The sequence below is a fragment of the Polypterus senegalus genome, chromosome 8, assembly GCF_016835505.1.
Source record: "Polypterus senegalus isolate Bchr_013 chromosome 8, ASM1683550v1, whole genome shotgun sequence".
NCBI classification, from domain to species: domain Eukaryota; kingdom Metazoa; phylum Chordata; class Cladistia; order Polypteriformes; family Polypteridae; genus Polypterus; species Polypterus senegalus.
The window spans coordinates 139,973,859-139,998,281 of NC_053161.1; the positions used below are offsets into that span (position 1 = coordinate 139,973,859).

At 36.6% G+C, this 24,423-nt stretch overlaps 1 protein-coding gene across 1 annotated transcript in view; it reads left to right on the plus strand.

Moving 5' to 3' along the window:
• LOC120534598 (EF-hand calcium-binding domain-containing protein 6-like) overlaps positions 1-24,423 on the plus strand; it is a 204,716-nt gene that overhangs the window by 37,747 nt on the left and 142,546 nt on the right. The window contains exon 2 of the mRNA XM_039762187.1: positions 22,755-23,094. Coding sequence (XP_039618121.1) covers positions 22,940-23,094 — 155 coding nt within the window. The 5' untranslated portion in view covers positions 22,755-22,939. The remainder of the gene's footprint in view (positions 1-22,754; positions 23,095-24,423) is intronic.

Below are 24,423 nucleotides of genomic sequence, written 5' to 3' on the forward strand. Positions count from 1 at the left end.
CATTCACAGAAAAATCTTCAAAATCAAGACCTCAATCAGAAATAACGCAAGATGGCATACTATGTAGACACACTATGTTTTTCAAAAAGACATCTGCCAATTTCTGAGTTGAAGGAAACTTCTTAAGAGGAATAAAGTGAGCATATTTTGAAATTCTATCAACAACTATAGATATAACTGAAACTCCATTAGAGATAGAAAGATCAGTAGTGAAAGCCATAGAAATGGACTCCTGTGGGTAACTAGGCTCAGGAATAGGATTTAACAGTCCAATAGGATAAACATGAGAAGGTTTAGCTTGACAATACATCTCACAACCACCCAAATAATCACATTTTTGTACATTTTTTGCCACCAAAAATATCTCTTGATAATTGTCATCATTTGATTCACACCAGGATGACCAGATATAAGCAAGGCATGTGCCCACTCCACTAATTCTATTTGTGAATTTCCCCTTGGGATTAATAAAGTATCTATCTATCTACTCATTATTCTATGTCATTCTTAGTTCAGGATGGACATAAAAATTCCCCTTCTGGTATCTTAGTAGGACTGGGAGCACCATCACTGCATGGAAAGTGTAACAACCAATTTTCTTTCTAGTGGTAAGATAGGTTTGGGATCCAATGTGACCTTGTCTGGTTCACATAACCTAAATAAGGGATTTGCCTTCTTATGTCTACGCCCTAGGGTGGCATATAATCCATTATGCCTGTCAATCACTCAGTCATTTCACTTCTCTAAGACATGTAAGATTTTTATGATCCATTTAAATCATAAATGAGAAGGTTGTACCTTCCAAGCAGTGTCTCCACTCCTCTAAGACTAATTTAATAGTCAAATGTTCTCAATTACCTGTGTCATAATCCTGCTCTGCAAGACTGAGTTTTTTTAGAAAAGAAAGCTGGTTGGTGATTTAAGCCCATATCAGAGAACATTTGTGACAGGATTATCCTGACACTGAGACTTGATGCATCCACTTCTACTGAAAATGGTAAGTTAGGATCAGGATGTCTTAAAACAGGTGCAGTGGTAAACAAAGATTTTAGTTTTTCAAATGCTGTAAATACTGTAGGTTATGGTTCTTCTTGGTTAGAGAAGAAATAGGGACAATGACCAAAGTAAAATTTTGAATAAAACTACAAAAGTATTGGCAAACCCTACAAATTGTTGACCTGTTTTATCATTTTTGGCTGTTTCCAGTCTAAAATAGCCATAATCTTAGATTTATCCATAGCTAAGCCACTATGGGTCATCTTGTAAAAATAGTACAATACTTTTTATCTGGTGAAATTCACATCTTTCGTGCTTTACAAAAAAGTGATTATTTCATAATCATTGCAGGACCTTTTTGCCATGTTGAACATGGCTTTCATAACCTTTTGAAAAAAGTAGTATATCATCGATATACACTAATACAGAAATGCCCAAAATACCACACAAATATCATTAATAAATGAGTGAAATACTAATGGTATATTGGCCAATCCATGTGACATTACTTTATATTGATAATGACCCCTTCTCAGTTGCATCTAATAACAGACAGAATGAAATAAAACAGACAAATAGAAACAAAAAAGGTTAAGGTAAGGCAGTTAGATAATACATATTTACACCAAAAAGAAAAAAAATGGTTACAGGATATATATCAAAACCTTAATCATTATCTCCGATATTTCTTATTGAAAAGTCGTATGGCACTAGGAAGAAAGGAGTTTCTGGAGCGATTTGTGTGGGTTTGTGGCTGTCATAGGCTTTTTTTGGAATTTGGCCAATTCTGCTGATTAATGGTTCGAAAATATTGCTTGCCCTAATGGTTTCAGACTGCATGTCTACAGTAGAGTAGGTACCCTTCATGTTTATTGTTAGGCACAAGGATTTCTTGGTCCCCTTAAAAATAGTCCACCAACTCAACAAAGCTTAAATACTATTTACTTTTTTCAATATACCTTCAGCAAATATAGTAATGTGCCTACTTATGGCTCCATTTAGGAATGGCCATTTGGCCATATGTCAGATTGACCTTATATCAGTCACAATGAGGCTCTGTGAGCATGGTGTGCGTAACCGGTATTCATACTGGTATGGAGTAGCACAAACCGATCTTTGCATCTGTGTAGCCGCATGCTAGGTCCGTGTAAGGCAGTGTTTCCCAACCACTGGGTCACAATCTGGGTTGCCTCCAGTTAGTCACGGGATTCCATCATTGATTTGCATGTGTGTCACAGTTGTCTAAATGATCAGCATTCCTGTGTGATATGTTATCCCGTTGGACCCGCGATTGCACTCCTTTCACCAAGGGGGCAGTTTGCAATTGCTGCTAGTGGGTCGTCAATGAATTCAAAAAGGCAAAAATTTTGAGATTGAATTTTAAAGATTGAGAAATACTGGTGTAGGGAAAAGTGATATGGGCCAAATACAATATAATTAGCCATGTGGAACTGCCCCAATTAAACCAAACTTTAAAGGGCCCACCAAGAGTCAGTAAACATATGAGATCTTGTGATATCCCTTCTCTATTAAGCATCCTTTTTTAAATTTTCCATGAATGATTTTTCCTCATCACTTATGCCAATTTCTTTTGCCCTTTAGCTATGCGTCTTATCTTGGGTTGTTTTTCATTGTGGTGGCTCTGTAAAAACTTTCTTTCTCCCGCCATTAACATATAGTCTGAATTTTTTGTAATTGTTTTCAATTATTTTCTTTTTTTAAGGGCAGATACTGTAGTTTGGCATGGTTCTTTAACAATTTTTGATCTTTCGTGTTCAACACCTTTGTTTGTTCACCCTTCAGCAGTGCACATATGATTTACAAGATTCAAAACTTTTACTGGGATTAGCTCTCATTTATTTAGCTGTGCATTTGTGTAGTCTGCCAGCTTAGACGTGAGTAAACTATTTGAAGAAGACACAGAATAAAATAGCTTTCCATCTTAGTGCTATAAAGGACTGTGGCACTGTTAGTTTTTTACCTAGTTGTCCTTGGAAGGTTTGTAAATTCTTCATCATAATGTTCAATGCTATGGTGTTCTTTACATTGGTGTGCTACTCAGTTAAATTCCCTCTTCGAAGCAGTTTGTGTTTAGTTGACATCTAATTTTTGGTTAAGATTGTTTTTTCAAAGGGCTTGGCTAATTTTGCAAATTTTCCCTGTGTCTGAAGCATTCAGAAAAATTATAATAGTCCTCAGTGATTTTACACTTAAGTTTCATTCATGTGCTATGGGATTTTTTGGAGTTTCTATTTGTGGTGTCTGACCTACTCACTTTGGTGTGTTCACATTAATCTGTAGTCAGAATTTTGGGAGAAACATAAGGATACTGTTGATTTTCTTTCTCCAGCTAGATGATTCCCTATTCTGATGTATATCTTGACTCCAAGCTCAACACTCATGCAGGTATTAAGGACAATCTCTATAATCACCTCTGGAATCAATAATGCCCGAAGGAAGTCCTGTGGTTGTTGTTGTGTTAGAAACCACAGGTGTTTTTGCAACCATTAGAGTCCTCCCTAATGTAATGGGTTTAGATACTCTCCAGCTGGCCTGTTCTCCATGATATCAAGCTGGGGTCTATGTATAGTATAGTTAAGCGCCCTCTTACTGTCACATACTGCTTGGGTCTGGGAAGTTATGTTGATATGTAATTTTTCATTAGCAATCTCTAATTTGCTTGTTTATATGCTGTATATAAATGTTATAATGTTATTATAATATTGTAATGTTGTTATATATATAAATGTTGTTAAGTCCTGCCTTTGACTGGTAGGAGACCTCTTGGCATGCAATGCATGACACTAGCAGGCCACTCACTATAATATAGATAAAATTGTATTTGAGGAACATATTAAAATGATTTAAGCTGACTCTAACGTATGTTATCTAAACTGACTTTATATTTTTACATATAAACTGAATATATACTGTATATATAATAGAATTAAGTGACTTTGTCCAGGACACAGTAGCAAAGTCACCCTTTAGGAAACCTACCTATGACTTTGTATTTATTTCTTACTGTTCTTAAATAATACAGTGCTACTTATATCCATCTATTTTCAGAACCAGTAAGACCAATACAAGTTCACAAAGAGATAGAATTTATCCTCTGTGCACTGGACCCCAGCCTGGATGGGATGTCTTTCCATTGCACAGTAAATTTACTTATCAGTTTGCCTAAAAACCCATCTGTGGAGTGGTATAGAATAATAATTACTAAGTAAAAATATCAAATACCAAAAATGATGTGGTTAAAATGATTCTTATTAAATGTAACTGAAAAAAGATTCACAATTTAAAGGTACCAGAAGCATCAGTGGGCATTTGCTTCTGCAAGCAAACCCACTTTCCAACCAAATTCTTTGTGAAGCAAAACAATGCCCTTTTTAGGAAGCTCAGGGGTACAACACTACCATACAGATGTCAATAGTGCTAGGGACAGTGTAAACTTAAAAAAAACATTTTTGCATTTCAAAAAGCAAATTAGTTAAGCAAAAATCCAATTGTGGAGAACATAGAATAGGTGCAAGAAATGTGTGGTGTGGTCCATTGTGTGGTGGTGCTTCCTGCCGTAATGTTACATAACAAGAAGATTCAACAGCTGATCTGTCTCTGTAAGACTACAGTGGACATGTTTTTGTGTTAAAAACAAAGGCCCTTGTATGATGATAGTTCATGTAATAATCTACTACCATTTCAAATCTTTATTGCCTTAATGTTCCACCACCAACAGCCTGTTCACAACTCTCACAGTTCCTCTTCTACTTCTATTCAGTCTTTCAGCAAAAAAAAAAAGAAACATCATAATCTCTTCATGAAGCAAAACTGCAGCACAGCTAATTCTTTTGGGCTCAGCTGTTGAAGTACTGTGTCCTTCAGCTATACCTGGTATATTTATTCAGTCCCAGTTTAAGTACATACACTTAAATCTTCCCTTATTGTTCTTGTTCCAAACAATGGGAGAAGCACTTACCTCACTAATTTCTCTTTGCTTCATAAAAAACACTTCTGAATATTAACCTCATTATAGCCCCCTTCTCTGTTCTCTACAGTTTACAAACATGACCATCAGGTTAGTGCAAGATCCCTCTCCATCAACTTGCATCATTTGAATTTTTGGTACATGTACACCATGTCTTTATATCAGATTATCCCTGCTAAATATTTTCCCACCTACCTGTTAATTTCCCACAAAAATATCTCTTACTCTGCTTTCCTGTGAGAAATGGAAAACTCAGAACTACATGTTGTTTCCATTGCTGTATTCCTGCTATATTAATCACTTACCAATCTCACAGATTACTTACGTTTTTGGAAGGCATGCCTTTTGTGATTGAACAATCACTTTGTGATAAACACACTGATAATTTTGGTAATTATAGGTTCTTGTGAACACCCTGTAAAAACTCTTAGACATTTATGATATCACTTCATAACTGTCTAGTAGTTCGAGGTCCTAGGAATTGCGTAGTCTAATACTAGTAAATAGGTTAAATAAAATCTGGGCTAGTCTAACATGAACATGCATGGATCTGTGTGTGTGTGTATGTTCTGCACTCCATCCAGGGTTAGTCCTTGTCTTGGCCATGTTCCTACTGGAATAGGCTCTTGTGATACTATAATTGGATTAATCAGTTTTAAAAATGTATGGCTAAATGTAAAACACCACTATTACACAAACTGTATGGCAGAGAATTTATAAAAAAAATATTAACATGAATTAGTCCATGATTGTCCACTTCTACTGATATAAACCATCCTCACTTTGTCTGTCACTGCATAGTATGTAATCATGTCTGCCTTCTCTCGGAAAACAAACAGCTGTATGTCTCCTGTTCCGTGGGGACAGAATTCAGCTTCCAATTTTACTGAAATGTAGAAGTGCAAAATTACAGGGCAGAGTTAAGCAGAAAGAACTGGTGATGATTTTTCTCAACAAGGTCATATTGTTCAGATGGCAAATGCTGCCAGTCTATTAGTACTAGATTCTTTTAACATCTAATCAGTTTGTTCTCAAAGGAACTTTCCTGCATAGCTGGCTCACCAGGATACTAATATTTGCTATTCCTTCATGTGAAACCTATAAATAATCCAGTGACATCCACCATAAAATAGCAGTCCCAGGTGGTTTTCATTAGTGTTAAGATACTGTACTTCATGTCAATCAAGCTGAGGTATGATGACATCTTGAATTAAACATAATCCACTTTATTTAGAAAGTGATTGTATAGTCAGGTTTTTTGTAAACAAGGGCACAGTGATATTAATTCTCTGTAGCAACATAATGCTCCTGTATAATTTGATCTGCTGCTTCTAGGATTCTTGCTGAACCTGGGAAGCTACAAGAATATCATTCCTTCTTCTTGTACCTTTACACAGGCTTTCAGATAAGTTTAGTGCTGATTTTAAAACCTTCCTTCTATGATATAATGGTTTAAATGGCCTAGACCTTAATTACTTAATGAAACTTTTCAGTGTCTACAAACTGGAGTCTACATTATTATTTAAAAAAACTAGTGTTCATAAGGTTCCATGTAGGAGACTGAGCCCTTGGGTACAAGGATCCAAGCCTGTAGAATGATCAGCCTACTTATTTAAAAGAAACACCCATAATCTTAGTATTTTAGTCAAGATTGAAGACCAATTACCATAGTCTAGCATACCCCAATTAGAGCTGCTGATTAGGATGTTCATATTTCGACTCTTCTTGTTAGTCATTTTCTCAAAATAAAAGCTAGGCTGTCATTATGAACTTTATTGACCCTCTATGATTTTGTTTCTTTTGGTATCCTGTTGTGGTTACTGGAAACAATGTATTTATATTGACTACTCCTGCTGTTGGAAATTAATACTGGGAGGTGTACTTTAGTGGATGGTCCATGATGAGGTTTAGGTCATCAGACCTGTAACTGTCTGTAATAACTGATTGTGAACACCCCCACAGATCAAGAGTGGCGTTTGGGGATGGCAAGTGGGGCGACCACCCCAGGCCCCGCTCGAGCGGATTTGTCAAGTTATATTCTCCAGTATATATATTTGAGATGCTTCTAAGAGGAACCCTATTAAAATCTACTTCAAGGTCAAATTTTGTACATGTACGTCTTTGAAAACATTCCATACACCGAATATTAATGAACAAAAACATGTATTGCTAATGATAACTGGCTGACATGACATCAACGTGAGTTATGACTATGACATCCTGCATATTGAGACTCAGAGTATACTTATGGTTTGGGTACTTTTCTAGAAAGAGGCCCTGCTAATTTCGGCATGACACCACAATGCATTTTGCACTGTCGTGGTATTTTTATGAATTATGAATTGCACTTTTTTAATAGATTATATCTTTATATTTTGATTAAGTCTGCATGTTATCTTGCAAAAATTTAGCTGAATAGAACTTAACTTCAGTAAATCAGGAAAGATAGTCACTTTGAAAACCCACACAATCGCTCTAGAAATTCCATTATTCCTAGTGCCATACAACTTTTTAATAAGGAATATTGGAGAAAATGATTAAGCTTTGATATGTATTAACCTTAACCTGTCTTGTCTCTATTTGTTTTGTTTTATTTCTCTATCTTGTTATTAGATGCATCTGAGAGGACAAAATTCATGTTTTTTTGTGTAAACATGACTAAATAAAGAAACCTTGAACCTTGGTATGCTCACAATTTGTCATCACTGTCTCACCCTACAGTAGTACAGACATTGCAGACCTTAACCGCAGGTATCTATTTCTTACAGCAAAACTCTACATCAGCCTCCGTTTGTTATTACCTTTTACCTGTGTTCTTTGTATTTGATTTATTATGCACATTTGTGTTCAACTTATACAGTTAGATTTTTTTTCTAAATTTTAAAATCAATAACTTTCTTTTATTTTATATTTTCCTCAATTTAATTTTAGTTAAATATATTTTGCGTAGTTTTGCCTCTCAGGTTGATACTACGTGACTTGCATCATGTGAAACTTGATGGTATTTAAGATGGTGGGGCACAGTACACAGTGTCCAAAGTTTTGGATTTAAATAAAAAGTAAAATTGTAGCATAAATAGAAAGGGATTACAGGCCTCCCCCAATATATTAAGATAATCCATTTTTGAAAACCCCTTTATAAGGTGAATTTTTGTAATGGGAACACCTGATTACTATTAATTTAAATGGAAAACATTTTAAGCATTCCCAGCCCCAAAAATGTACCTGATTTTTATTAAAATAACACTGAAATACATGACAAAACATTAGTTATCAAAATAAACCCTCAAAGGACATTGCCCCTAATTAAATACTATTTAGTAAAGCTTTTTATCTTTGCTTTTCAAATGATTTCACAGTGTTTTTAGAGCCAGGATAAAAGCAACACACGTGACAACATGACTAAACCACAGCACGTGAATGCACAAGTACACCTCCAGTTTTGCTCTGTTCTGCAGGCTTCCATGAGGACAGTGTCCTATTGGCAAGGGCACTGAGAAGGAAAGTGACAGGGAGACACACATAGTCAGAAACAGGCAAAGCTCAAAAATCAGGAGATTGAATCAACAAAACTGTCAAAATACAGAGCAAATACAGGGTAATCAAAAATAGACAGATCACAGGAAAAAAAGCACAGACAACAATTTTGAGTGGGGTGCCATGGCATCATTTTGGATGACCTTTAAACCCATTGCCAATTCAGACACTATCAGTGCCACATCTATTGCTTGGAAGTTGCCATAGATATGGAGATGCAAATAAAAGAGAATAGTTGCACTCATCAGTATCCAAGATAAGTAAAAACATAACTATCGTAAGAGACAGTGTCTGTAAACAACATCAGCTATGAGAATGTCTGAAATTGGGATTGATCAACAGCAATACTATTACTAATAATAATAATACAGTTTATTTATATAGCACCTTTCTCATGCTCAAGGTTCAATGCCCAGACCTGCCTTAAATATCCAGCCACACTCTGTGTTGCAGGCTGCAGCAAGTACCTCTTGCAAACTGTGTAATAGGGTGTGCCTAAACATGGGTCAAGTTAAATGCTTAATACTGCCCATAATGCACAGGCATCGGTACGCCATTCCACATTCTGGTAGTGATAGTTGTCAGACTGCAAGTGCGATTTGTTTAAGATTAGGGTTGTGGGAGGGTTATCTTACTCAAATAATGATGACATTTGAGTAAACCAAGTTACATAAATGTGCAATTATCATCATGTCTCCACTGTCTAGCATAGACCTTGGCAGAACCCAAACATGTGACGTCTATGAAATGAAGATGGATTTTAACCCTGCCCATGTTTAGGCTTGTCCCATTCCACATGCTGCAGGTAGGATCTTCTCGGCTGCAGTAAGTTGTAAGGTGAAATACTTGTAAAGATGATCAGGTATTAGTGCTAGTCTCCGAATTGTTTTTCATAACAGAAAATTTAGTTTAATTGTGGCTTATAAGATGAGAAAGGGTACTAACAGACTTCCTTCATGTACACAAATTTTTACTAAACACTTTTACTATCTCTCGTTTCTTGCCTCTCATTTACTTTTGTTCCCTTTACCACATTTTGGCTTTGCCTATTTATGACTATTAGTTTGCCTGCCCTCTTAACCTTCAATTACCTGATTCAGTGTTCCTTACTAGTTCTTTTGGACATGCCTCTCATTCATATTGTGTTGTATTCTGGGCCCAAAACAAGCTTCAAAAGTAGCACATTTCAACACACAAGAGAGACACGCATCCTTGATTGAACATTAGTTTTTAATGAAAATATTGATCTTCTGCTGTTTGGATCATATTTCACTGATCAAATGACCTGACTTGAGATTATTAACTAGTCATATTATTTAAGCCATTATTCTTTGAGCCTCTTGGTCTGGCATAGATTTGTTACATTATCTTGTTTAATAACATTGTTAAATTAAGACACCATTTTAGTTATGAGACTTTGATTATTGATTGAGGCTGTAGAAATATGTGTCTAGCAACTTCAGAACTACACAATTTCCAGGTCTTATGTTTACTCTGAAATGCAGCTTGAGAGATGTGCAATCTACACCTGCCATTTTATTAAATGAGTCTCCAAATGTCAATCTCACTTTTGTTGTGTTGGTCTTAATGTTAATTCAACAATGTAATGTCCAAATGAATATGGCAGGTTTTAGATATAAGCTTTATATCTGCATTTACAGTCTTTTATGATGCTACTTAAGACTGAGTTAGTGCATCAACAGTTCATGTATAAGATAACAGGAACAATTAGACTAGATCATTGTGCCTTACATAATTTATCCTTTTACCTTTTTACCAACCATACACAACATTGCCAGGTAATGTGTTTTCAGTTTCTAATTCTCAGTGTAAAGAAATAGTTTTTGACAGAGTCTCTAACATATTGAACTGTAAATCACAAGTCATCAGGTTTATTTTCTATCAATGATTTACAGTGCATCCTTGAATCAAGAAGCTTATCTCTTCAGTGTGGAAAATATATCCTGTGAGGAAAAGTGTTTCTAGAAATCAGCAGAACAGAAGTAGGCCAAATGTGCGAGATAAGTAAGGATTATGCTCTCAGATTTGATTTTTATGTTAATTGGGAACACTGTGTGTGAACACTTTTCAAAGAGGGCTATCCAATGGTAAAGAAGTGCTGCAAAAGAAATGTAGCACCATGATTCAGGAAGACTATGTTTAAATGTGGAGGGCTTCACAGTCTTGAAAGGCTCAAGTGAGAGATAAATGTGCAAAGGAGAATGCACTATGTTAAAGAAGTACTCCAGAATGAATGGTGCCTTGCTTTTTGGAAAGATAGGGAGTGCTTTGCAATTTAGAAAGGAGCAGTGTAGTTAGAGATAGGGGGATAGAAAGTATGTGATGTAATACACTGGACTGCCCATTGTAAAAGAGGCTCTCCAAAGCTAAAGTGATTCAGAAAGCTGAGGTTTAAAAGCAGAGCAATTTGGCATTTATAGAGGAGCAGTGCAGTGACAGACAGAGAGAAGAAAAACTAAGATGTTATAAATATTACACTGTAACTGAGTTGACTGCACAATATGAAAGTGGCCCTTCAGAATGAAAGTTAGTGATTGATTAAGGAAGACCTTTGTGCCTTTAAGTACAGTGGGCTGACCAATTTTGATAGGAACATTAGAGTAAGAGATAGGGAGAGGATACAGAGGAAAAGCTTGTGAGGTCTTCATTTGTAATTATTGTGTACATTTTAAAATATAAGCATGTAATATTTTAATATAAAGATCTTTGATTAAAAGCATTTACCAAAAATACTGAGTGTAAATATGACATACACATGGTAAGTTTGCTCCAGCTGATGTTAGTGAACTGACTTATAGATGAGTCATAGGTGTCAGGAGGATAAAGAACAGTCCTGTATATCTGCTGCAGTTTCTCCTCAAATAAAAAATTGTCCAGTAACTTATATATGACCGTGTCTGAGTGCAGAAGCTTATGCAGTCTTTGAAATGTGCATGTTGTATACATTGATGCACGCAGTTTAATTGCCAATCACCTAAATTGTATTCAAAACAGTCAAGAGCTGGCTAATTAGGTGTCATTTGATTGTTACACTTGCTAAATGAGAATTCCACTACCCCTTAGTAAAAATATGTGCAATTTGTATCTTTGTGTTCATTCTACAGTTACTTCAAGTGAAAGATCTGTCCATCAGACAGAGACCAACCAACTCAGCACCTCCAAATGAGAAAGGACATATTGAAATGATGCTTTTGTAAATTAGAGTTCCGCTGTCAGTAACATTGTTTGCTGGTTTTGATACTTCACAGCTGTAGAGCTTGTGGCTAGTGGTTAACATCCCATTATTATGTTTTTTTTTTTATTTTAGCACCATTCTGGGTTTTAAAATACTCAAAACTCTAATTTTGAAATTTGTTTTTTCAGGCTGCAGGAATGACTTCCTCGCTTTAGACAGGTAAAGACAAGAAAGGATTATGGTGAAACACAATCTCTAACCCCCATCTGTGTTGTTTTGGATGAGGAAATTTAAAGCAAAAAACATAATCACTTCTGCCTTTTCCTCCCTGGTCTTATAAACTTTGAAGCCACCTGCAGTTGACATTCACTCTGGACCCTGATTTTGTTAAAGGCACAATTACCTTAAAGGACTGTTGGTCTCAATACTTTTCTGTTGTTGTTTCCTTATGAAAGAACTTTCACTTCTTAAACAGGACTTCCGCCTTGGTGCCCCAACACCATGTCTCTGTCTCTGGTCTCTCTCATACAGTAGTTGAGTGCATTCAGCATTAATGTTTCTGATACCCCATTTATTGGAATATATTTTGTAATATATTTAGTAATAAAATGCATTGCATTTTTTATTCTAACGGATGGCACATCACAAACATTAGCGATGCTGTTGAGAATCCTATACCAAATGCCATACAAATGAGGCAACAGAGAAAATAACTGAATACTGTATTAAAGGAAAATTTAAATAGAAAAATATAGGAAATAAAATGGATTGATAGATGGAGTACTAATCACATGCATGTCCATTAAACATTCTGGTAATCTGCCCTTATTAATGTAGAAAAGTTAGAGCAGGCATAAATAAACAATGTAAATAAAAAGGAAGTTCAATTAACAGAAGTGAGGAGAGCATGTTGGTCTCCCAGGACGAAATTGAGACCCCCCACGGCCAGACCATCAGCAATGTCCTTCCATATGACAGTTAATGGGCTCCAATGGGATTAACTCTCTCTCTATCAGCCTCTGTTTTTCAATCCTAAACATCTCTTTTTTAGGTTATAGTGTTGATTGTGTACATCATCTGTTGGAGTGAAAAATGCAGTGAATTTAATTAGTACACATGAAAAACAGCTTAGAGTGGTCATGCCAAGAATGTCTGCGAGTGAGCATGTTGCAAGTGATGTTGTTGGTATTATCACCTGCAGTTACACTCTGTTGAATTCATTTAAATTAGGTGACTCTTCTGCAGTTAGATCTAAGTGCTACAAAACAGTCTACAATTTTAAATTTTGATAATTACACAAAAAGCCTACATTTGACATTCTCTTCATTTCAGTATAGCTGATCAAATTACGCTGTGCACATTACAGGCTGTTTGCAGATTCTCTGTAGGTAAGAGATATGCGGTCATGAGATTCTCCTCTCATGGGATATAATACATACTGGCATGTTGCAAAAATACCCATCTCACATAAACTGCCAGTGCCTAGTATATGCCTGAAGCATAAACACAATTATGGTCAAAGTTTAAAACACCTAACAAAGGGGCTCAATTTGGAAATGTTCGGTAAATTTCAAAGTTTCTTCTATTCTCATCCCTGCACAGCTGTGTGACTCTGATCAAGTTATTTAATCTGCCATTTTACTGGTTTTACAAATATATGTGATTGTAAAGCTAAATATATAGCGACTGTACAGCTAATATGTATTGGCCTGGTGTTGAAACTGTATGAATTATACATTTATTCAATCTTTGCTTGTTTTCTTTGTCTTCATTTAACAACTTATTTTCATTTGCCTTCTAGAATCTACATTAAGTATTTCCTATTCCCTTCATAATTTTACAAGTCTTCTACTCCTGATCGATCTTACACTAAAGCAGTAATTATTGCTTGATTACCTGGAATGAATGATATAGTACAGACACAAGGCTGGAGGTGCAGTATATGAAAGCCAAACATTTGCTCAGTGAAGCTGAGCTTGTATAAAGCTGCATGTGGTAAGAACACCACCTGCATGATGCTGTGCCTCCAGAGGAAAGAGAGAACAGCATTAAAAAGCCTGCAACTAGACATGCCAGCATTCAAGGCAGTGTCTCCAAGGGAACTGTAAACCATACAGATGTACTGGTTGTGTTGGAAGAGGATATGCAGTGTTTTCCTAGAATACCTGAAGACATAAAGCCCAACTGGAAACAGGATTGCCTAACTATTTGTTCAGAAACAAAGGAGGCCAACAAGGCTGACAGTTTAGCTCATGGATGATAGCTAGCCTTGTTTTTAGGAAGCTTGATGACCTGGCAGGTCCCCCTGATGGGCCAGCATATACTGTAGTCTTTGACCTGAATAGGAGAACTCAAACTTTACATTAAAGGAATAAAATGCTGAAAGGTTTCCTTAGCTACCCAACTCTTTATGAGATGGGCAGTAAGGGGACACTATATAAGTAGGAATGTCTTCTGAAACTGAAAATTATCTCAGTGGAAAGGTTGAGATTTGAGGCTGAAGTTGTAAAGAGAATTCAGAGTGAAAGCTTAACTGGCAAAAGACAGAGGCCAAAGCTAAGACTGAGAATAAAATTGTAAGGGTAAGAAGATGGAAGGTGAGCAGAAGAATGTGTTGGTGTATTTTAAAGTAGGTTAGTGGGTATAATGATTGCAAATTTTCTTTTTTCCATAACATCACCAAATTTCAATCAAATCCATCAAGGATTTTGGGGTATTTAGTTTTTCTATTGTAGAGGAGGCTTATCCCTAAATATTGATATATTGCAAAGCCCCTTCTTTGTGGATACCTGCTTCCATAGATATTGCAACCCTGCCAAATTTCAGCTTGAATCTTTTTTGGCAGCAGTACTAGAAAATAATCTGAACACTTAAATGTGTTATAAATTTCCCGGTTCAATCCCAGTGTAGAACTCACTATGTGCCCCTGAGCAAGTCAGTGAACTTGCCTATACACCAGCTATAAAGAATAAATGACAGAAACAATGACTGAAAGTGTGTGTATGGATGATGATTCTAAGCTGTGTTAAGCTGGTTTAATAATGGATGAATGAATGTAATGGCAAAGCGTTTTGAACTTGTAAGTCATCTTGTAAAAAAAAGTGACTGCCAAATATAAAATATACTGTATAGAGTAATAAATTGTTTAATGATCAAGCTAATGTTGCACTATTCCAAATTTCCAAATATGCTCATTTGCTATTATTTTTAGGTCACTACCATATCTTTCATAGGTATGTGGTGTTAAGAGACTTTTTGCTAGTTTAAAAAAAAATCCTAAATATTTTATGATGGAGTAATATTGTTTGAAATATTGCGGCATTTCCAGAATTCAGACACTTGGTTCGCAGCCAAAACCAGGAAAACTGCCAAAAGCACTAGAGGAAGTGGTTTTGGCCAATGACATTGAATTTCCATTAGCTGGTCTGAAAGGGCTGCTTCTGCAAAGTGGGGGACCCCTTTTTGCTTTGTCATATTGGTTAATCTAGGGGGAATTTAACAAGGGCATAGTTGATAGCGGTTGTGAGTGTGCAGCCCTTTAAACTGAGAGCAGAAAAGAAAGCTGTATTATGGTTAACACCTGTTATACAACACTGCAGCATACTGACCCTGGTCATAGTTAGATCATTAGGTGCAGGGGTTCAAATGAACTGAACTCTATGCCATAGTGTAAACATTCACTTCAAACTTGTTTTGTTCACTTCCTGGCAACTATATTTTTGAGGTGAAGGACAAAAATTTGAGCTGGTATAGAGAAATGGTGAGCAGAGAACTGAGACTGAAGAAGAACTGAATAAGGACTGAATAAGAAGAAATAAGATCAGGGAAGGGTGTGTGTCATGGGAAAAAAGACATGGACTCTCCCCAGAGCTAGGAGGGGATCCAAGACACATTTAGTGGGAATGTTTTATGTCTAATCTTAAATTTGCTCCAACTATTATGTTCCCTTACTGGTGCTTCTATGAGGTTTGAGGGTCTGAGTAAGTTGTTTCATAATAAAAATCCATGATAAACATGTATTGTAGTGGTGGACAAAAAATGGTAGTGTAAAGCAGTGTTTCGTCAACATTTTTTTTACAACCCAATCTTGTCCTTCTTAGAGTCTTTGAGATCCTTAGGGGCAGATTGCCCCTTTGAGCATGGCTGCTGACAGTCATTGGCTCCCCGTTGGATCTCACCACAGACAGTCATTTCTCCCTTGGTTAATCATGGCCGACAGTTGTAGCGGGGCAGTGTTGTCTTCTTTAATTGCTAGCAACAACTGATCATAAGACACTTCACTGTATGAAACCCTTTCCCATTAAATACAGTGTTAGTCATGACCCTCCATCACCCAAAGGGCTGCACCCCATGACCAAAATAGTTTACGAAACTATGCAGTAGAGTATTACTATATTTTAAATGTTGTGCATCATTGATAGACTGAGAGCATGTTTGGTGATTTTTACTTTGTACCATTTGCAGGAATGTAGAAGTATTTTTTAAGTGAATACTCCACTCAAAAATATTATTGTATCAAAAACTTTGTGATGTTCATTCTCCTTGAAAACATGAGATTAAAAGTTTTTCACAACCATCACTACAAACAGCACAGAGTAAGTAACAAATGAAAAAATATTTTTGGGTGGTGTATTCTTTTAATAAAATATATTAACAAAATTAACAAAAATTATTGTTCCTGCATTCCAAAAACTATAGTTTGGGTTCATTTGGGTTTTCATATTGTTACTTTGAAGAAACAGCTTGAAATGAAACAGCACACAAGCATTGAGATATGAAAATCAAGTCGTCTTACATTGACACAAGCATTATATGCCTCTCTGAGAAAGTAGTGCCTCATTGGTTCAGGATCTAAATCAAGTATTATTTTAATGTGCTGGCACAAATGTTTGTAGTGTTAAAATGTCTGTCTGTTATTTGTCTAAACAGTACTTGTTGCAGTCATCATGACTAGCTGTTATTAACACCTCCCCATTTTCTGTTTCTTCCTTCTATCTTTCTGTGGCATTTGAAGTTCTGCTAATTTAAGTAACCTACCCATCCCGACCTGTATTAGAAACTAAATGGCCAAAAAGTTTTTGGACACTTGACCGTCACACCTATATGATTTTGTTGGACATCCCATTCCAAAACTATTGGCAATAATAAATAGTTGACCCTACTTTATGACTATAACAGCCTTCACTCTTCTGGGAAGACTTTCCACAATATTTTAGAGTGGGCATGTGGGGATTTGTATCATTCTGCCAAAAGAGCATTTGTGAGATCATCTACTGATGTTGATTGAGAAGACGTGGCTTGCAATCAACATTCCAGTTCATCCTAAACGTGTTCAATAGCCATCAGGACAAGGCTCTGTGTAGGCCACTTGGGAACCTCCATGTTCTAATGGGCCTAGGTTTGTACACTGGGGTACAGTTATGCTGAGACAGAAAGTGGCCTTCCTCAAACTGTTGTCACAAAGCTAGGATTGCACAATTGTCTAAAATGTCTAAATTGTTCTTCACTGGAACCAAAGGGCTTAATCCAAACCCTGGAAAACAAACCCAGACCATTATTTCTGTTCCGCCAAACTTTATAGCATCCACTCTGTTGCATAAGAAGGTGGCATTCTCCTGGCATCTGGCAAACCCAGATTCATCGTTCAGGCTGTCAGAAAATGAAGCATGATTCATCACTCCAGAGAACACGTTTCTGGGACTTTACATGTCTCCAACCAATGCTTGTCATTGCTCCTAGTGTTCTTAAGCTTGTGTGCAGCTGTGCAGCCATGGAAAGTTGCTTCATGACGCTCCTATTTCTTGTGCTATGTGATTAGCTGTATTGCAGAGTTTGTTTTTGATAACAATTTAACTAATTACAGATTTTATTTTTCCTTTATGATTAGTTATAAGAGGCACATTTACCTACAAAGTAGGCTCCTGGAAAGTGCCAGCAGCATGGAGCCACTATGTCTCTGGATGTGTCTCTGGATGTTTTGGTTTTGAGTGTTGAGGTTGAGTGTTGAGGCTTGTCACTTGTGTTGAACCTTTGATTGCTGGCATGCCACAAACCTTCCCTTCCTTTGTGTCTGTCGAGAAGGAAGTCCATTTAAATCAATGTGTGTTGTGGCAGGGTTAACAGCATAAAAAGAGGGTATGCAAGCTGGCTGTGCAAATGAGGAGCCTTAAGAGAATTAAGGTCCCTGCGAAAGTTCAGGAAGCTACATGCCATGCAAGTAGACTTGCTAACAGGTATGCACGTGTGCAGGAGTAGAGACCATAGACAACAGGAAGACATCCGCCTAAAACAAGGCTATGTGGATAAAACATCACAATGGCATTGCCAATTGGTTTATGCTGGGTCAAAGTTAGCAATTGTTCAGATGAACTGAGACATGCTCAGTAAGGGTCATTGTTTGAAGGTCTAGCGTTGGAGAGAGTGACTGCAGATTGAGTTTTGTGTAGCAGCTATAGTGAGAGCATTTTTGTGCATATATACCATATATACTCATGTATAAGTCGGGTCTTGAAACCAGAAAAATTGATTATAAAATCAAACCCTGACTTGTACGTGCTTTCAAAAATGTGACACTTTATTTTTTTTTAACATCTTCTTGCCTCCTCTAATCTCACACCAGTTTCTCAGACACATTGAATTTTCTTGCAGCAGTGCAGTTACTAATTTCTTTCGCTACTTCAACAACGTTTAATTTAAAACCAGAGAGTGTGAGATACAAAAACACAAAACAGTGCAAACGTTGCTTCAGAATACTTTGGGTATTACCGTGTGGTCACGTAGACACAATAGGGTGAGAGAGAGAGGTTAGGAGTATGCGCTGATACAGCGCATTACCACAGCTACATAGAAAAAAAAGGTAGTGTGCTCCGTGGTTACTCTCTCGGTTGGGCGTTAGCATATCATAATCCCTTGTACCAATAGTGTGAGTTTTCCGCATTTGACTCATACGAGCGACTTTTTAAAATACCAAAAATTATACTGTAAAATCAAGTTCTGACTTATCCGTGGGAGAACCTATCCGCGAGTATATAGGGTAGTTTCCACTGAGTTTTTTTTTTTTTTGTCTTTTGTGCCTGTGCTATTTTTTCTTCACTTTTTGCATTTGCTAACTATTCTTTTTTGTCCTCTTTAATTTTTTTGTTTTATATGAAGTAGAAATAAAAAGACTTGTTTTTTTGTTTTATCACTTTTATTTTTCAAGACACTGTATATACTGTAAATATTCACCTTCACTTATTTTTGTTGATTTTTATAAATATTCTGTGTCATTTCAGATGACTGTGCTTTAAGAATTATTATTTTCTTGCACTGAAAATAAAAAAGCATTTGTTTTTCCACCACTGCTCCATTAGGGTACATCTACAGATGCTTGGGTTTTAAAGAAGGATGTAGAGTGGCAGGACATAGGGTATCACATGCTGTTGTTGCTTCCAGAGGCAGTTTAGAAAAACTTCTGATTTTTATGTGTTATTCGCGTCAGCACTCAGTAGCCATGCTCTATTAGTTTGTGCAGTCTACCACTTCATGGCTGAGCTGTTGTTGTTCCTAGATGCTTCCAAATCACAATAGTAGCACTTATAGTTGATCAGGGCAGGTCTAGCAGAGCAAAGTAAAACGCTGAAAATCACTAAGCTTCAATATGACCAATGCTACTGCCAATATTTGTCAATGGAAATTGCATGGTTATGTGAAGGATTTTATGCACCTGTTAATAAGTGGTACACCTGAAACACATAAAATCAACAATTTGCAGTGGTGTACTCACACTTTTGGTCATATAGTGTATGGATTCATGGTAATTTGGTGCCTTTGGCGACAACAGTTACAGGCACAGCAGCAGACCATTGTATTGTTGGACCACACATTTATGCTATATTATGTATGTAGGTGGATTGTAGAATTAAAGGGTGTATAGCGCTCTGAAAGTGACTGTGGATCACCTAGTATATACGATAAAACAGTTACGATTAAGAAGTACCCCAAAATGCTCAGAGTAAATCAACTGTGCTCTGTGGTGCCTTGCTCATTCATTCATTGGATGCAGGTTCTGGTTAACCTTTTGTCTGTATAGATGCTACAGCACAGGAAGCACTATAAAGTGGGGTTTGGATTTGGTAGACAGGGCATGTACGGTATTCTGATCAGCTTCAAAGAGTAGAAGTTGATGTACATGTTAGTAATTATTCAGCTGAAATAATAATTCATAATGCAACTTCTGGGTGCAGTATAAAGGCAGCTGCCTCACTCCATTCAGATAGCCAAAGTCGGGTCTAAGAGGACAGAGCTTGCAGGAGCTGCAGAAGAAAGAAAAAAGTAAAAGGGTCTGAGTATTGTGCTGATTAATGCATGGTGTGGTGTAAATAAGGAAGAATGTAATAAATGTGTGTGCTTTGGTCATCATGTGTCCTTGGCATCTGTCTATATGATCCTCTATATATATATATATATATATATATATATCCTATATATATATATATATATATATATATATATATATATATATATAACTATTAAAGTATATCAAGTGAGGGCCAATTTTTACTTTTGGAAAGGAAAGCAAATCCCATTGTGGACAAATCCCAGAGAAAATAAACTCCTGGGCCCATGGTGCATAGGAAAAGCTGAATCACAGTCTTATTTGCAGCAATTTCTCTGCTCAGCCTTTCCCTAAACATTCTATATACTTTAATTCTATGTGAGTGATTAAAGCCTGTTTGAAAATCCTTCTTTTTATATGTAAAGTGGTAATTGCTTCTTCCCCTCACGAGACAGGCAATGTTTTGTGTGTTGATCAGACAATAAACTTGTACTTTACCTCACACAAAGCATTAATGCATACACTCCAGGGTGTGTGCACTGTGATCACAGACATAAGACCTTCTTGAAATGTTTAGGAAAGGTACTCTAGGAAACTGAGTCTGTAACTATAGAGTTAGAATAAAAAAGTTTTAAAAACAGTTTTAAATAAAAAAATTTTATACAATAAAATATTTTTAAATGTTAATCATTTTTGCATATTGCCTTTTTTTCTCAGATAATTAAAAATGTCAGGATGTACAGTATCCTAGCAATGACATAGTTAATTCTAGGTGATAATACATTTTTTTCTCCAGATACTTTCTCTTTATGATATGCATCATGTCAAACCTATCCATCCTTCCATCCATTTTACAAACCAGCCTAGCCAAATTCTGCGCTGGGGGACTCAATGTCTGTCTTAGCAGTATAGTGCACAAGGTGGGAAACAGACCTCTGAGTGCTAATTTATTCCAGGACACATTAACACACAAACAAACAAACAAACAGTTGTAAACATGTCTTGTAATTGATGTCCAGGGTTGGAGCATGTTCAATGCAGGTGGTAGAGTCTGTGGGCACCGATACCTTGAAGTTGATCAACTGGTTGGATTAAATATTTCATATAAATTATATACAGTATACACTGTACAATTTATACTTTCTGTCAGAATTTTTAGTTTGCACACAAGACTTTCATTATACTGCGGTGGGTTGGCACCCTGCCCGGGATTGGTTCCTGCCTTGTGCCCTGTGTTGGCTGGGATTAGCTCCAGCAGACCCCCGTGACCCTGTGTTCGGATTCAGCGGGTTGGAAAATGAATGGATGGATGGATGGACTTTCATTATAAGTAAACACAGATTTTTCTAAACTTTCCGAGTACATATATCATGTATTAATAATCTTATTTTGTAAATACTGTAGTTTCTATTTATTTCATTTTGGACTTTAAAAACAATAAGCAAAGAATGCACACTGCCAAATAATTAAAACCAGTAAATCAGTGTAAAAACTGCATACTAAATTATGAACGTCATTCTTTTCAAATGGAAGGTGCCTCACAGATACAGTATTCTGGGTTCAAATTCTACACTATGCTGTCTGTGTGAAGTTGGTATTGCCTTGCCATGTCTCTATGTAGATTTCTCCAGGTACTCTGCCTTTATTCCACATTACAAAGACAGGCAGTCTAGATCAATTGGCAATTCTAAATTGCCCCAATAAGGCTGAGGTTGGCACACTGGTTAAGACTATTTCGCTGCCTTATACCCAGCTGTGCTTTTATATACAGTAGCTCCCGGTGACTCTGAATAGAATTAGATGGTTTAGAGAAAGTTCTGTGTGTATGTGTGTGTTTATGTGCAAGAGTGTGTGTATATACTGTATAATGTATATTTAGCGCCTCACAAATCCAGTGTCCTTGATGTCTATTTTTTTCTGTATCTAGTCATTGTCTGTGAGTAGTCTGAATGTTCTTACTGTGTTTGTGTTGGATCCCCTCTTGGTACTCCATTTTTACTCCCACATCCAAGAGACATGCTGGTGATTCCAAATTTGGCCTGTAAAATATTTATGACTTTGAACAAGGGTATGCACAGTATGTGAGTGAGCCAAGGCGATGGACTGATGCTCTATCCAAGGCTGGGTTGCACCCAGAGCTGACTTGCCCTGAAGTGGATTAAACTAGTTATATACATATATATGTTATATATACAGTTTTTTAATGTTTTGTGTATTTATGTATTTAAATACAGTGCACCTATACATGAATATTCTGTATATATATATATATATATATATATATATATATATATATATATATATATATATATATATATATATATATGCAGTCGTATGTATTAAATTTGTTATTTTATTTCTACCAAATGAGATTTTGACCTCAAAAATTCAGCAAGGCTTTTGGAAGTTTAACTGGAACTCTGGGGTGGTGTAAAATGTTCCCAAATTCCCCTCTGTTGCTACTGACAATTACGACGGATTCATTCAGGATTTGTTCAAATAATTATTTTCCCTTCTGTAATGCATGTTCCTGTACAAGCGTTCCACAGCTCTGGAATATTCATCAACCCGCTGAGTCGGAAAGATTTCTAATGAGTTCCCGGGGCTGAAAGTGTATTTTTTTCCCACTGGATCTTCCTAAGTGATATTAAATAAAGCCAATCCACACAAACAGATTAGCTGTCAACTGGTTCTGCTCTGTCTCTCCAATCTGCTCACAGGTCTTTGACAAGGAGGGGCACAGAAGAAGAGAAAGAAAGTGGCACAACAAAGACATGCAGTCGGTGAATCCAGGTAGAAAACAAGTCTGGAAGTTGACTTTGTGAAGCTAAGAGTCCAAATCTGGAAAAGCAAAGCAGACTCCACCCTGCCACAGAAAATCCCCTCCCCAAACCCCTTTGCCACCATGGCTTTCACCTTATCGGAGATCATGGCAGCCAGAAGACAACAACATGGAGGTCGAGTAGCCGTCGATGTGGATGAATACAGCACCAATCCAACTCAGGCCTTTACCTTTTATAATATTAACCAGGGACGTTTTCAGCCTCCACATGTGCACATGTAAGTTCTTTTGCTTTTGTTTACTTGCTGTATCATGCCAGGTTTATTATTTTGACATGCACAGGCCCAGTATGGAGAACTACAGTAAAAATATGGTTTCTTTGACTTATTCTGAAAGGCTGTCAATATGAATTGTGTAAGATTTAGTGACAATGCATATAAATAATTTTAACTTGTTTTTTTCTGACTCTAGTATTGTATTTGAAATATATGTTAAAATAATGTGAACATGCTGAATTCAGAAAAAAACTAAAAAACAAATTCTGTCCAAGGTTTTGCTTCTTGTCCTACCACTTTCTTTTGAAGAAGAATTCACAGAATAACTTTTACAGAATAATATTTATGTTACATTCCCAGTCTGTGCAATGGCGGTGCTAGTGTTGTAAACAGTTCTTCTGAATGAATTATCATATAGTCATATGAAAAAGTTTGGGAACCCCTCTCAGCCTGCATAATAATTTACTCTACTTTCAACAAAGAAGATAACAGTGGTATGTCTTTCATTTCCTATGAACATCTAAGTACTGGGGTGTTTTCCAAACAAAGATTTTTAGTGAAGCAGTATTTAGTTGTATAAAATTAAATGAAATGTGAAAAACTGGCTGTGTAAAAATTTGGGTCCCCTTGTAATTTTGCCGATTTGAATGCATGTAACTGCTCAATACTGATTACTTGCAACACCAAATTGATTAGATTAGCTTGTTAAGCCTTGAACTTCATAGACAGGTTTGTCCAATCATGAGTGGTAAAAGGTATTTATGGTGGTCAGTTACAAGTTGTGCTTCCCTTTGACTCTCCTCTGAAGAGTGACAGCATGGGATCCTCAAAGCAACTCTCAAAAGATCTGAAAACAAAGATTGTTCAGTATCATGGTTTAGAGGAAGGCTACAAAAAGCTATCTCAGAGGTTTAAACTGTCAGTTTCAACTGTAAGGAATGGAATCAGGAAATGGAAGGCCACAGGCACACAGTTGCTGTTAAACCAGGTCTGGCAGGCCAAGAAAAATACAGGAGCGGCATATGCGCAGGATTACGAGAATGGTTACAGACAACCCACAGATCACCTCCAAAGACGTGAAAGAATATCTTGCTGCAGATGGTGTATCTGTACATCGTTCTACAATTCGACGCAATTTGCACAAAGAACATCTGTATGGCAGAGTAATGAGAAAGAAGCCCTTTCTACACTCAGGCCACAAACAGAGTCGCCTGATGTATGCCAATGCTCATTTAGACAAGCCAGATTAATTTTGGAACAAAGTGCTTTGGACTGATGAGACAAAAATTGAGTCATTTGGTCATAACAAAAAGCACTTTGTATGGTGTAAGA